At 55.4% G+C, this 15,039-nt stretch overlaps 1 protein-coding gene across 1 annotated transcript in view; it reads left to right on the forward strand.

The window, feature by feature from the left end:
* Positions 1-7,802: 7,802 nt before the first annotated feature.
* The window catches only part of CACNA1G (calcium voltage-gated channel subunit alpha1 G), a gene marked incomplete at its 3' end in the record, with an annotated part of 94,704 nt that continues 87,467 nt past the window's right edge, over positions 7,803-15,039 (forward strand). Inside the window, exons 1-2 of the mRNA XM_084298275.1 lie at positions 7,803-7,910; positions 8,067-8,200. Of these exons, the coding sequence (XP_084154401.1) occupies positions 7,818-7,910; positions 8,067-8,200 (227 nt within the window). The 5' untranslated portion in view covers positions 7,803-7,817. The remainder of the gene's footprint in view (positions 7,911-8,066; positions 8,201-15,039) is intronic.

Raw genomic sequence — 15,039 nt, forward strand, 5'->3', positions numbered from 1 at the left:
GAGCAGTACCCTCTCATTGGAAGGGGTAAAAAGGAATAGAAATGCCCTCTTGGAAATGCCCCAGAGCTGCTTGCCTCTGGAGATCCAGACAAACCTGGCCCCTGGGCGCCAGGGGCAGCATCTCCTCCTCCTCCCAGCTGTGCCGCTGTAGGAGGCTCAGCCCCGAGCACCCCTCGTGCCCGGTGCCTGTGTTCCCCACCTCAAATCTCACCCACGAGCATCCCTCACCCAGGCGCCTGCAGAAGGATGGTGGCTTGGGAGGGCTGGGAGTAGAAGCTGGTCGTGCATCTCCAATGGATATGGAGATGATTTGTTCGGCGTGCTCGGCTCCCAGCTCCTTTCCTACCAGCTCTTCCCTACGAGGCTTTCCCTGGCTCTCTCTCAGCAGAGGGAATTCCCTTTCTGCCCGAGCTGCCTTCCCTTCTCCAGCTGCAGCAGCATCACCCAGGCAGGTTTGTGGTCCTCGGCCCGATACCTCACAGTATTGACTTCCTGCCACCCCCTTGTTAGGGCAATTAGGGAATTGCTGCATTAATCAGTGGCTGCTGCTGACCCTGCCAAGCTGTGCAGCTCCTGCGTGCCCCGCTGCAGCTGCCGACACCTCCTGCCCTGGATGAATCTTTCATGCGCTCGCCTCGTGTATTTTTAATAGGCTGGGGCTTGGTGAGGGCGCGTGTGGGCTGCTGGCAGGGTTTGGGGGGGCACAGGGCACCCCAAGGATGCAGGGGTGAAGGGAGAGGGGTTTGGGCTCTGGATGGGTACGTGGGCAGTGGGGGACTCGAGGTGGTGCTGGGCATGGCAGCACCTTGCTTTGGGAGCTTCCTCCTCGGGCACCACTGGAAGAGGAGGAGGAGGAGGGAGACGTCCCCTCCATCTGTGCGCTGCCCTGGGGAGGGGCGTAAATCACTGGCTGGTGAAAATAGGAAATGGGAAAATAGGAAACGTGCTGGTTTTGCTCAGGTTTTGAAGCCTGCAGGAGCCTCCCATGGCTGCTCCCTGCCTGTTTACGGGGGCTGTAGGGGTTTCCCTCTTTGCCTGCCCCCACGAACCTTGCTCTGCCCTCTGCTCCAGCAGCGAAGTGCAGGGGATGCTCTCCAAGCAAATACCCTAAACGCACAAATCTGTTTTTCTCCGCTTTATCCCGATCTGCCATCCCATGTGTTTGGGATCTCCTCTGCTCCGCCCTGCCCTCTCCATCCTTCCTGCTTCGGTCTGAGCCTGGCTGACCGCTGCGGAGTCCCCGGCACGGGACCGCTCCTGCCCCGCGTGTGGCCACGCAGAGGCATCGCTGCTGCTCCTGAGCTCCGCGGGCGTTACATAAATCCGCCCCGTACCCAGCTCGTGGACGTCACTGAGCTCTGTCCATGCCCATAACATCATTGTTGCCATGGGAACCAGCGTACTTCCAAGGGGGAAAAAAGTAGAAGGAGACTAAAAAAAGGACAAAGAAGGAACAAAATAAGACAAATATGTGACATATCCCAACGACGTGTCGGTGTAGGATGTTGTAAAGATTGCGCCGCAACTTGTTTGGGAAGCCTTGCATAACGGTTTGGTCTTGGGCAATGCAGCAAGCTGAATCGGGGACGGTGAAAACCTGCTAGTACCCCAAATATCCCGAGCGAGGCGGAGGCTGTAGGGCACGGGCACTGCCCGCTGCAGGAAGCACGGCTGATTTTGGGGCTCCTTGGGGCACCCTTGCCCTGCTGCTGGCAGCCTGTGCCCGGAGCTGTGCGGGAGGCTCTGTGCACACGGGGGCTTTGCCTTGCAGAGCACCAGCTTGCTTCACTTGTTTGCTGGAGCACGAGGGAAAGCTGCGTTGCAGCAAGCTCTTGGATTTCCTCAGTTTACCCCCCCACGAGCATGCATGGCTGGGAGGTGGCGGAGCGTTGTGCTGGGAATATTTCCTGGGTGAGCAGCCAGCAGTGCTGCTCTGCCATATCCATCACCAGCGAGCTCTAAGGGCAGGCTTTTTTAAGGGACTTTTTGCAGCCAGTGCATTTAAAAGCTGTATATTTGGGGGTTGAGTGTGTATCCACTCCACACTTAAGGCGTGGTGGGAGAAGGAGCCTTAAATATATTATCAAGCACCAGTGGTGGCTCCGGCATACTTAGCGAGTTCTAAATTGTGACCCTCGGTTCCTCCTGCAGCGGGGGAGTCCATTAGGGAGGATTTTGCTGCTCATCTTGTGAAATGCCACGCATGAGCTGCTGGGGAGGGCGCTGCTCCTTGGGGCTTCCTAACGGGGTGGGCTGGGAGCCACAAGGGATGGGGTGTCAGGGGATGGGGTGGTGGGGACAGGAGCCTGACCCCACAGTCCCGAAATGTCAGCAGAAGGTGCTGGAATGGTGATGGGTATGGAGAGGGTGAGAGGTTGGGGTTTTGCTGAGTGGTGTTAGGGCAGCGTGTTGGAAATGGTGTGGGAAGCTGGACCCAGGGCTCCCTGCGGTTCCTAACGGGTGTCCCAAGCCTCTGCCGTGCCTCTCCCGCACCCCTCCGTGGGACAGGTGTGAGCAGGACAGCAATGGGAATCTGGGCTAAATTCACACCCAAGTGCTCTAGCTTGGGATTTTATTGTGTTATTTAATTTCCTATCAAAAACAGCTCCCCCCCCTCTGGTGCTGTTCCCGCGGCCGGGCTGCTGGTGGCCGTGCCAGCCCTCCCAGCTCAGGAGCTAATTGCGAGCGATACGCAGGGCTCTGCTTAAAAGCTCCAGCTCCTGAAGTTTGGGGATTATGCAAGGCACTCAGCTCGCAGGGTTCTTTTTATCTGCATTTTTTTTTTTCTCTTTAAGCAGTAAGATTTTAAACCCTTTTGGTTGCTGGAAAAAAAAAAAAAAGCTTGAAATTTGAATCTAAAAGGCAAAGGGGAAACAATTCTGCAGCAGTCAGGCAAGCAAGAGCCTTGTCAGGATTTTTTTTTTTTTCTTTTTCTGACAAAACACCTCTTTTATTGTGCTTCAGCCCCTCTAAATGCAGCATCCTTTCTTACTCCATCACCTGAGGAGGCTCCTCTGTGCTGCAGAGCAGGCGCCACGCTCCCCTGGAGTAGCGGCTGCGTTTCCCAGGCAGGGGGAAGCCTCCCCTGAGCATCTCTGGCAGCACAGGTTTGAAATCTTTGGGAGAAAATGAAAAGGCGATTAAGACGATTAATCCCAGAAATTCCTATTTTCTTCTATTAAAGAGTTTTGCTTCCCTGCCAAGCAGCGATGAACCTCCTCTGCACTCTGATGGGTGCCAGTGGCATTTTGGGGCACTTTGTGGGGTTTTGGCTGCCTTTAGGTCTCAGTGTGGCTGTGGTGCGGGGGGTGCCACAGTGCAGCACCTGCAATGGCTGCAAGGAAAACTGAATGAAATGAAATTTCAAACCCTGTGGCATGAATAATCGCCCTGTTTGGGTTTCCCAGGTGTAATTGCAAAGCTGCAAGAATTAAAACAACCTCCCAGGGCTGAGGGGAAGCAGTCTGAGAGAGCTGCAGAGCGAGGGGGGAGCACAAGAGGCCAGACAATATCCCCAGAGGCCACCCCTGCCACAACTTCACGTGTTCTTGCTTGTCCCCACACCATGGCCGTGCTTTTGGGGTGGCACCGTGATGTTTGGAGAGCTCCCAGGGGCTGCGGTGCCTCTTGCACGTGCTGGAAGCACGACGTGGCTGCTGCGCTTAATTTTGAAGGAATACCATTAAAAAAATGAAATAAACCCCAATTAATTGTGCAGGGTTGGGGTAGGATTGCGGCAGGAATCCTACAACCTTTCCGCCAGGTGTGACATTCGGAGCCTTCTCCTGGTGGCCTGGGCGGTCGGTGGCAGAGCTGGGAAGGGGTTTTTATTTCCATCCGTGAGGCAGATTAATTCTAAGGGCTTTTCACTTCCCTCGCGAGCGGCCTGAATTAATGTTTTAGGATTTTGGTGGCTGCCGCCTCCCTCTCCCCCAAAGGCCAGACCCTGGAAGTCCCATTATGCTCTTGTCAAAGGGGCTATTTCTGGAATTGATGATAGGAACAAAGCCTAAAACTCCATTCTCATTAACGTCTGCGGCTTATCCCGGCGTCGCTCCTAAGCTGGTGGGACTCGGTGGCACTGCAGGGGAAGGCTGTCATTTCAACCCAATTTTCGCATCACATTTGCACAAGAATTTCCAGGCCTCGCCAGCACTTTCTGCAGGTTTGCTGAACAGCAGCAGCTGTCCCAGAGAGCAAAAACTTTGCAGGGCAGGAAGGAAATGCCCAGGAACTGTCCTGGTGCTGCCATCCCCGAGCCAAGGAGCGCGCCTGCAGCTGCCGCTGCCCTCCAGCAGCATCGTCCCTTTTAATTCCCTTGCTGGCAAATTTGATCCAAACTTCTGCAACCGAATCATAGCGAGCATAATGCAATATCTTTCTCTTTTGATTATATTAAGCTGGGTAGTGCTGGCTAATTGAATCCTGGGTTCTTGCCTCTTAATTATGGGAGGTCGTGCTCAGCCGTGCGCACGCAGGTGGCGCCGGGGGGAGGCGTTTGAGGGCGTTCGTTCAGGGTGAAGGCTCCTTTCCTCGCAAGCGCTTGGCTTCTGGGGGTTTTTATTTTCTTGTGCTTTTCATTATTTACAATTTCAGAGAGAGGTCACGGCAAAAGTCTTGCTGGATCTTTCTGGAAAGGGAGCACCTGTGAGCGTTTCAGCTCCGACCAAGACGACGGTAAAATTGTGGGGTTTTAAGAATGGCTCAGGGTGGGCAGGTGACCCCAAAAGCGGGGACTCTCCGGCGTCCCGTGACATGGAGAGGACTGTTTGGAGTGTTGGTCGTGCATGTGTGACACGGGTTCCCTGCACCAGGAGGGCACAGCCACTGCAGGGCCAGCTCGGCACCAGCAGTGCCTTGGCGCAGGATGCGGTCCTGATGCGGTGCCACTCTGCGTGGCGAGGAGCAGTGGGGTCTGTGTGGGGCTTCCTAAGCCCCGTGCTCCCTGCTCGGCTTTGCCCCTTCGCTGCCAAGGCAGCAGCAGCAAGCAGTATTCAATAAAGCACCTTCTGCTGCTGCTAATTGAAGTTTTCCTTTGTCAGCCTCTCCCTCAAACAACAGTAGGTACAAAGCCGTAGCCATCAGCACTTTGTGTGGCTCTGAAAATCCCATTAGCAGAAGAAAGAGCTTGAAGTTCCATTCAGCTGGAAAAAAAAAAAAAAAAAAGGGAGAAAATAAAATAAAATAACCCCCAACCTTGTGATCTATCAGCTGCACATTAACATATCGCCCCGTGCACCAGCAGGTTCCTGTGCCGGCCCTGCCCCGGGGATATTTAATCAGGGAGAAGCGTTATATTGGACTGAAAATGTGTTTGCCTGAGGGAGCGATGTGCTGATAAGTGGGTCTGCGGTCAGAGCCGGGCAAAGAAAAATGCCAGCAGCAGATAAAATCCCATCCTGCTCCTGGCCCCCCTCTCCCCAGGCTGTTTTTCCACCCAAGGGGTGCCTGTTCTCAGAGCCGGGGTGCCCGTCGTGGCAGTGAACGCAGGGACCAGGCACCAACCCAGGTCGTGTTCTCATTTCGGCCACGTGAGGAGAGCTGGGCCTGTCTTCTGCCGCCGGGAAAGAATTTATTTGCAAGGATTTGCCTGGCTGGGGAAGCTTCCATCTGTCCGTCTGTCTCGTCGGGTTCCCATCCGACCAAGCGGGCTCCTTCTGAGCCTTGAATATTTCGCGCAGCCCTTGTCAGACGCACACTCATTCTGTCACCAATTCGGGATCTTGCAGGCTTTTTTTTTTCTCTTTAATTCCTGATTTTCTCGAAGGGCTTTGCAGTTCATCACTGGCAGAGCCGTGGATGCTTTCCAAGCCCCCCCAGGCCAGGGAACGCCCGCGGATTTGGCGCGGCTGTTACCGGAGCCTCCTGCCCCCTCCTGCAGCCTGCCCTCCGTGCGTGCCCCCGCAGGGCTATATTTGGGATAAATATTCCAGCCCGTAGCCGCGACCTGACAGTCGGAATTTCTATTCCGATATCTTGTAAACATTTCTTCAGATTAAAGGATCCAGATTGCCAGGGACCGGGCGGTGACTCAGCCCCGTGTGATTTCACAGGAATCGGAGCGGGGTCGTCCTGCGGAACTGCGTGCTCCGGCCCCGCGCCCCGCCGGGCAGGCACCTGCTGGTTCCCCCACACCTTTTCCTTCTCCAGCCCGATAACGCGACAGCACGGGCTCCAAAACATTGCCCAGCTCTGCATCTCAGTGAAAGCTCTCGTCTGACGGGGGCTGCGCTCGTTTGGGTACAGGCACCGAGCTGCTGGCAGCTCCCCAAACGCTGCTTGCCTCGTGCCAGGGCTGGTCGGCCTCACCAGACACGTGTCCCAGGCTCACCTCTGGGTGTCTGTGTCCCAGGCTCACCTCCAGGTCTCTGCACCCACCAGCTGCAGCGTGGCATCCTTGTTATCCCTCAAATGAGATGCAAACCTCTAATTACAAGGTGGTGAAGGTGCGGAGAGGAGCTGCCTAAAGTGCGGCTTGATCCAGCCCAAAGGCAAGCATGGAGCAGGGGCCAGGAGCTTCCAACCCAGCCTCTCCCCTCCAAATTTACTTTTCCAGGCTTCAGCCCTGTAGAAGACCCTGCAGCCACCAGGAAAGGACGTCCCCAACACCGGGCACGGGTTGGGAAACCCGCTTGAGGTGCTCTGCCTTCCCCCTTGCAGCTGGAGGTCAAGGCTTAAAATACTCCTGAATACAACCGGACCCAGAGCGTCCTGCCCACAGCTGGAAGCCCTGGTGCTGGCAGATAACCCCGGTGGTGACAGCTCCTTGGTTTCGTGTCCTTGTGCTCTTGGCAGCCAGGAGTTGGCTGGAAGAAGGATGCAGAGATTCAGTACCAGGCTCGAAGCTTCCCCAGGAGGATTTGCTGCAGCAGCGCGCCTTGTTCCGTCCAAGCAAGTGCTCAGAGCCTGTCCCAGCAGCTCAGCTCTTCAGCGTTGCTCTGAGAGGCAACGTTTGGGCAGGGGATGGGCTCTGCGGGGCCTCACAGCAGCCCTAAGCCTTTTAGGCGGCCAGTTAATGTTTTTGACAGCCTTAATTTGGACTGGGAATGAAAAGTTCAATCACTGGCTTCAGGGAAACGCCCCTGGGATAAGCTGTGACATAGTTAATAGAAAATTGTAATGTTGTTAAAGTGCTTTTCTGTGAAATGCCAGGAGAGGAAATTAATGGCGTGTTTTTTTCTAAAAGTTTATATCATTCTTTTAATTTAATTTTTTAATCCATCATATCAGCACTCAGCAGTCTCGCCACGCAACTTTAATTTTATAGTGTTTTTCACATTAGCCACGGCCACTGATGTCACCACGGGGAAAACATGCCACCGGTTTGCCACTCGGGTACCAAACAGCGGGCAGGGTCTCCGTGCAAAACCCCAAAATCTGACCCTTGGGCAGCAGCTCTTGGCGTGCGCCTTGCTGGAAAGACAAGGATTGTCTTTGATTCAGTGGTGACTGCTGGTGTACTGCGTTTGGGTGTTTCTTTGTGCCTGGTGCCAAATAGAAGTGAGGGAAGAAGAGGTAAGAAAAGGATATTTTAAAGTTTGATGGTAGTTTTTATGGAAAACTTGTGGTATTTAAGTGCACGAACATGGGGAGCAGCAAGGCGAGGAGAGACAGCATGTGGAGAGTCCCGGATGGGACAAAACACCTTGGGGTCCTGCTGGCATCTCCCCCCTTCTTTTCCCTATCCACTAAACTGGGGACAAAGACCTGGACCGGGGTGCAGGAGCCCTGGGGGCGAGGGGATGATGAGGGGGGCTTGTGCTTGGCACTGTTGCTTCCTTGACCGCTCTCCGTGTAGCTGGTTCGAGCGGGTGAGCATGCTGGTGATCCTGCTCAACTGCGTGACGCTGGGCATGTTCCACCCCTGCGAGGACATCGCCTGCGACTCACCGCGCTGCCGCATCCTGCAGGTACGGCCGGGCACACGTGGTTTTGGGGCGGGAGGGCTTCGGGACCCTTCCCTGCCCAGCAAAAAGCTGCGGCGGCCGGCAGTGGGGCCGTGCGCCCTTCGTCCCGCTCCCTTTTCATCCTGCTCCCTTTTCATCCCGCTCCCTTTCCTTTGGCAGAGCTTCGACGATTTCATCTTTGCCTTTTTTGCCGTGGAAATGATAGTCAAGATGATCGCGCTGGGGATTTTCGGGAAGAAATGCTACCTGGGAGACACCTGGAACCGCCTGGACTTCTTCATCGTCATCGCGGGGTGAGTCGGGCGCCCCGGCTGCCCCCTGCCCGCGTGGGCTTCGTGTCTCATGTGCCAGGTCTGGGGAAAGAGAGCTCTGGATGGAGAGTGCTGAGGTCCCTTGGGCTCTTATGCATCAGGGCTGTCAGCACCACCTATCCTAGAAGCCTACAATCTTTTAGGTTGGACAATACCATTAAAATCATCGAGTCCAACCGCTGACCTAACACTACTAAACCACGTCCCTAAGCCATGTCCACACATCTCAAATACCTCCAGGGATGGTGACACCGCCACCCCCCTGGGCAACCTCTTCCCAACCACCCTTTCCATGAAGAAATCCTCCCTGATATCCCCTCCAAACCTTCCCTGGTGCAACGTGAGGCTGTTACCCTCTCCTGTAGCAGGGACACCAGCCCAGAGGGGGACCCGCTGGTTGTCTCCATCACCCACGAGAGAGATCTCCAGTGCCTGGAGGTGGTGATGACAGTGTACTGGTGATGTTTGGCTCACAAGCACTGTTGGGGATGCAGCAGGAGCCGTTTGCTGCAGTTTTTGGCCAGCACATGCGTGTCCCGTGCCGCGCGGCCACCCTGCCTGGCGCTGGGCTTGGCTCCGCGGCGCTGGGGGCTTGGGTTTCATGCAGGCTGCCCGACGGGGGGGGGTGTTCAGCAGATTGTTTGAAGCGCGGAGAGCTGCCTTCCAGGGAGGATATTTCAGTGAAATGTGCGTGATTGCCCTCTTTGTTGTTTTTGAGGGAAAGCAACCAAGTTTGCCTTTTTGAGCGTTTTCCTTTCCGAGGCACCTGGTTTGAGTTAAGGCTCCTCCAGCACCCGAGAATCTCCTGGCTGGGGCTGCAAATCCACATGAAAAGTGCCTGGCCCCCGGCCAGGGCGCTGAGTTTCTTTGGCACAGGATTCACTCACCGGCCCTCGCCTCCCCTCCCTCCTCCAAGAGCCCGGAGACCTTTTGGGAAAATGGCGCTTTTTTTTTTTTTTTTTTTTTCTTTTTTTCTTTTTTTCTTTCCCCTCCTCGCTTTTGATAGAGCTGCAGATCAAATTTACTGGATTTTCCTGGAAAGGAGCGGGGCCCCTCCAGGCTGGGCCGTTTCCCAGGCGAGGGTGTCAGCGGGGCGCCTGCCGTCTGCCGTACGGGGCGCCGTGCCTGCAGGCTTCCCTTACAGCCCCTGGTGTGCGCCCCTGTGGGGAGCTGGGGGCACCACGAAGGTGGCCCAGTACAACCAGTAAGGAGGCGGCAGGTCTCCCAGTTAGCCCCTAGGAACTCGTTGCTGGAGGGGCCGAAAGATCCCAGGTTCCTCTTGAGTTCTTTGTTATTTCTTGGAGCAGGATGAAGCGTGATGAGGAAGGGGACCTGAGTGTGATGTGATGTGCTGTGCTATGGGGGTGGCGTGTTTGGGGGTGCTGCACTGCCCTCCCCCCAGCCCTCTCCCATCCTCTTTAGCTTGTCTGGCGTTTGGAGCCAAGGTTATATATCGATGCCCATGACGGGGCCCCCCATCATGATGGGTGTCTGCTGCTGTTCCTCCAGGCTCTCCTAACCCTGCCCTAATTCCTACATAGCTGTGCTGTGCTTCAGCACCAAACCGCCCGCCTGCCTCCTGCACCTGAACGGGAGCCTGGGTTCAGCCCCTTTTCCCCACAGAGCCCTGGGTGTGGGTACGGGCACCCGCATCCCCCGGGGCGCGGCGGCTTCCTTAGCTCCAGCGGTTCGCAGCCTCGCAGCCTGCCCGCCTTGGTGCCTCCTGCCAGGTCAGCTTTGCCTCTCGCTAAATGATCGGCCTTTCCTTTTTGTGCTCGAGCTGTTCCCATCTGGGCCCCGTCACAAGCAATTCAGCTGACAAAGGATCGAACTGGCTGTAGGGGCGAAGGCAGAGCCTTTCCCTTGGTGCACGCGGGGTTTTTCTGCGGCCGCTCGTCCCGCTGCTCCCCCCCAGCCTCCCCATCCATCCTGGCCCCCGCTGCCTCCTGCTCCAGCATCGCTGCTGTCCTAGGGACCCCTCGCTGTCCCCCTGCGGTGCCAAGTGCTGGGGACAGCCACGGGACTGGGCTGCTGCCATAGCAGGGGACATCAGGGGACCAGAGCCCGGAGTGAAGGTGTAGGTAGAAAACACCTTAGGGACAAGACCAAAAGGCAAAGACAAGACCAATGGTCAGGTCCCAACCCAGTAAAGTGAAGGGGGTACGGTGCAGGTGATGTGCTTGGGGCATCCCAGGATACAGGCTCGGGGGGAAATTGGGGAATTTTCCAGGGCCGAGCTGTGGAGGAGAGCGAGCGCCAGGGCGATGCCCTGAGCCGCTCTGGGTTTGTTAGATACCCCATAAAGCAAATGGGTTTTTAACGTGGGTCTCATGGCAGGGCTTCACCCAGCCTTTCGCCCCTCAGGGCCTGCCCCAAATCTCCCCCAGCCCCTGAACCTCCTTGCAGAGGAGGCAGCACAAAGCTCTGCTTCTGCCTGCCCGCTGCTTTCCTCCCTGCGGGCAGACCTCCCGCGGAAACCCTTCGTAACCGTGACCAGCCTAGGACAGGCTTGCTTCCAAAAAAAAAAAGGAAAAAAAATGGCATTTCAACCATTTCACCCTCCCTCCTCGAGAAGTTTCTGGCCCTGCCGGGGGCTGTGGTCGCAGAGGAACCAATTTCTTGCGTATTTGCCCCAAAGGCAGTGCCGCTGGGCGGTGCTGGGCTGGCCACTTGCGCAGCGTGCAGTTAAATACTTCTCAGCTCTGTTAAACTGTCCAGACCAATCTCATGAGCTCATGGAGAATAAATGACTTCTTTGTGACAATGTAATGCAATTAGCACTAATTGTAGAGAGTGTAATGTCTGCAACACATCTCTGTAATTACAGCAAAACTTGCTGCAGATGAGGGGAGCGCTACACAGACAAAACTCCGCTTGGTGAAGCACAGCTTTGGCTGTAGGTTACGGAGCTGTGTGGGGAAAGGGAAAAAAAAAAGAAAAAAAGGTGACGAAACGCATAATTATGTTCCTTTATTTTGAAGGAGAGGATTTGGGGAGTTTGCTTTTTCAAGGAGTGCTTGAAGGTTACCAGGCGCTGCGTGCCGGCTCCCGCTGAGGGTGGCTCGATGGGATTTTGACCTCTCGCGGCGTACAAAGTGGAGGTGCCAAGGATGGGTGCTTGTTTACGCCCAGAAATGTGCAGGATCTCTTGCAGGCTCAGCTGGCGAAGCGTGGCTGTGGGGTGCTGATGCTCCTGGCCCCCTGGGGACCCACAGCCACGCTCTGCCCCGAAAACCAAACCGTGCTCAGCAAACCGAACAAAAAGCAGCAAAACCCCGCGGTTTGGTCGTTCCCCGAGGCGGGGGGCTTGCATCAGGTGAGGATTTGGTGCCTCCAGGGCTCCTCTGGGGCTCTGGGTCGGCGTCTGCCTTCCTGGCCCCCGCAGGCAGGGCTGTGCATCATCTGTGTGTGAGCTGCGCGGCTCTGCTCTTCCTCCGCGCTCAGCCAGTTGTTTGGCCAAGTGTCCCGTTTGCGCCTTGCTCCTTGGAACGGTGACGGGCCTCTCAGAGGGCTTTCTGACAAAGTTAAACACTTCTGGAATATTTTGCTTACAGTTCGGGAGGAGCTGGGGCTGGAGGTGGCTGGCAGCCTGCTTGCTTTTGAAGCAGACATACCATTTCTTTTTCCCTTTGCTTCCTGAGCACTTCTTGTAATGTTTGTTTTTTTTTTTTTTGTTGTTCTCCCTGTGCTGAAGGCAGTATTAAAGGGTTAGCTCCACTGAAGCTTTCATAAACAACTCTTAAGGATGTCTTGCTCCCTCCTGTTTTCGAGTGCTGAGTTTCAGGGCTGAGATATGCTGCAGAAAGCCTTGACGAGTTCGTGGGTAGCAGAGAGCAAGAGACGCACCACGTTCCCTTGCTCCACCTGAAACAAAAGCACAGGACGGTTTCTGAAAAGCTCTTTAGCCAGAAATTGGGCACGGAGACCATTCTGCCAGGTGGGTCGCTGCGGGGAGCATCGATCCCATGTCCGTGGTACCCAAAGGATGCGTGCTGGGAGTGATGTTCCCAGCCCGTGGCCTTGATCTCTTGGTGCCTTTGTGCTTCAGAGGCAGGCAGGGCTCCTCCGAACCGCGCTGCAGCCGCACGAGGCACCCAGGGCACCTCAGCAAACGGGGTGGGCATGGGGAGGAAAGGCAAAGCACGGGGTGTGGGATCCCCTGCTGCAGCCTCCTGGCGTGACACGGGGCAAAGGCTCCTCCTTCCCCATCATCCCTTAAAAAAATAATAATAATAGAAAAATAATAATAGAAAAATAATAATAGAAAAATAATAATAGAAAAATAATAATAGAAAAATAATAATAGAAAAATAATAATAGAAAAATAATAATAGAAAGGCAGGGGTGAAAGCTTCTTTTTCGTGCCCACTCTGTTTGCTCACAGTGGTCTCCAGTGCCTCGGGGCACCTTGGAGCAGCACCCCGAGACCTTGGCTGCGCGGTGCCGGCGGTCAGGTAATTGTGCGTGTGAGCAGCGGGGTAATTGTGCGTGTGATCGATGGGGTAATTGTGCGTGTGAGCGGGTGATTTGCACACACAATTACCCGATGTGCAGCCGCCCTCCCTGCCGACTGCAGCAGAGGCCGTGCCCGGCCCTCAACAACACCAGTGCTGCCAGCCGGCCACGGGGAGCCTCCTGCCTTGTCCCCGGGGGGCAGCGGTGGCAGAACCAAGCCAAGCCACCAGCCGTGACCCCAAACCTCCGGGTGTCCCCACGGGGGTCCCAGCTTGGCCATGGGGTGCTTTTGGTGAATCCTTTGGTGTGCTCCCTGCCAGCCTCGGTGCAGGGAGGCTGCTGTTTGCAGCAAGCCCTCTGCAGCCTCCCTCAGCCCAGCTGACTCAAACCTACCTGCAAAAAGGGGTATTTTGGGGAAGTTTTCAGACTTTTTTTTTTTTTTTGAGAGAGAGAAATCTTGCTTCTCTCAGCTTTTCAGCTTGAGCTGAACTTGCTGCTGCTCCAAAAGCCTCATTTTTCAGGTGTCCTGGCTGGGACTCACGGTGCCTCTGCACGGCCGGATCCAGGGGCTCGCACTACCTCCACCGCTTTTATTTTTATTCCGTCGGGCTGGAATAAAATGGAAATTTTTCAAATTAACAACGCCCACGGATGCGGTGAGACTCGCGAGGCTCAGAAAGCAACGCCTGAGCGAAAAGCAGAGCACGGCGAAGCCTGCGAGGGCCGGGAGGAAATTTCATCCCGGCCTTCTCCAGATACGGCACCGCCGAAATAATTCGCCTTTGTCTTTCCCAGCGCTGATGGCTTAATATCATCCACCCATTGCTGCGCTTTGTAGATAAGGGACGTCTGTGTGCCCGGGCTTGGAGAGCTCCTAGCGCTGCGTAAATCTGCATCCCGGGAGATCTGTGGGGATGAGGGACAGCTCTTGGGGACATGGCCCCAGTGCAGGTGGGGGCTGTCACCTTGCAGCTTTGGTCACCTCGGTCACATCCCCGCCTGCGTCGTGTCCCCAGGTCCTCGGCTGTCCCCATGCTGTGGGTGGCAGGGGGGCAGGATGGGGCCGCCCAGGGCGCTGCGGGGGGCTCCCGGTGGAGAGCTCACGGCTGTGGGCATGGCTCCATCCACAGCCCTGCCTGGCAGCATTTACATCCCATTTAGATCAGACACAGCCCAGCGAGCTGCCAGGCCATCCCCAGGTGGGACGGGAACAGGCTCCTGCTGCCTGCTCTGTCCAGAGCTGCTCCTCATGTGCCCTGTCTGTCTGTCCATCTGTCCTGCTGCGAGCCCCAGCACCTCTCCCTCTCTCCCTCTGGGAGGAGTGCTTGCCAGAGGCTGCATCAGCTCTTTTCATGCATCCCCCCCCCCAGCAGCTCGTCGTACGCCTGGCTTTGCAGATGCTCTGGTGGTATTCTTAGAAAGTCCAAAATGTTTCCGAAATGTTTCTTCTTTCTGAATAACTCCGGTGACCGGGGGCTGCCGAGCGCTCCGATGAGTCTCAGCATCTGATGCGGATCCACCCTAGTTAATGCCGAGCGTTTTTCTGAACTGTTAACGTTGCTGGGCACTCGGGACCACGGCAGAGGCTCTGACAGGCATCGTGCTCTCACATTTGAGCAGAAATGACATTCGAGCTGGAGCTTTGTCGTGGGCTTTTTACACCGCGAATTCTCAGTGCGCTGATGCGATACGGGCGGATAAATGCTCCTGTCACCTCCCCGGTGCTCAGCACCCCGGTGTTTGCTCTCTTCGGGGAGCTTTGCTGGCCGGGGACTGGATTGATCCCTCCTGTGCATGGGAGGAGACCTCTGAGCTGCTGGGTGCTCGCTGGTGCTGCCTTTTGGTGACTGTTTCCCCCGCACCCACCTGCTCCCAGTCCTCGTATTGAGCTCTTTGCTCAAGGTAGTGGGATCCTTTTTTTTTTTTTTTTTTTTTTTTTTTTTAATTTGACACTATAATTGTTTTTTAGTACGTTAAATCAAACCGCGTTCTACAACATGCCCTTTGCAGATTACAAGCACGCTCATCTCTGGGAGTGAGTCTGGAGCTGTCATTAATCAGAAAACGATTTGTCTTGGTGCAAATAATCATGTGCTGCTCTGAATTTTGCTGTTCGCCTCTGTTTTAATTATGGATGAAAGAAAAGCAGTATGTTCGACATGGGCTTTTTACCAGAACCCTGCAAACCATATGAAAATCTTATTTCTGAACACCGAGGGGTATTTTAGAGCTGTGAGAGGCCGGGGAAGCTTTGGTGGCTCTCCTTGGGGGGGACAAAGCTCCGGAGTAGGGTCAGTGAAGTCAGGGTCAGAAGAGTTTCTTGAGGCTGCTTTGGTCTTGGCTATGGTTTGTAATCATCATCGTTG

This window comes from Netta rufina (genome assembly GCF_964035555.1).
Source record: "Netta rufina genome assembly, chromosome: 19".
Lineage (NCBI taxonomy): Eukaryota > Metazoa > Chordata > Aves > Anseriformes > Anatidae > Netta > Netta rufina.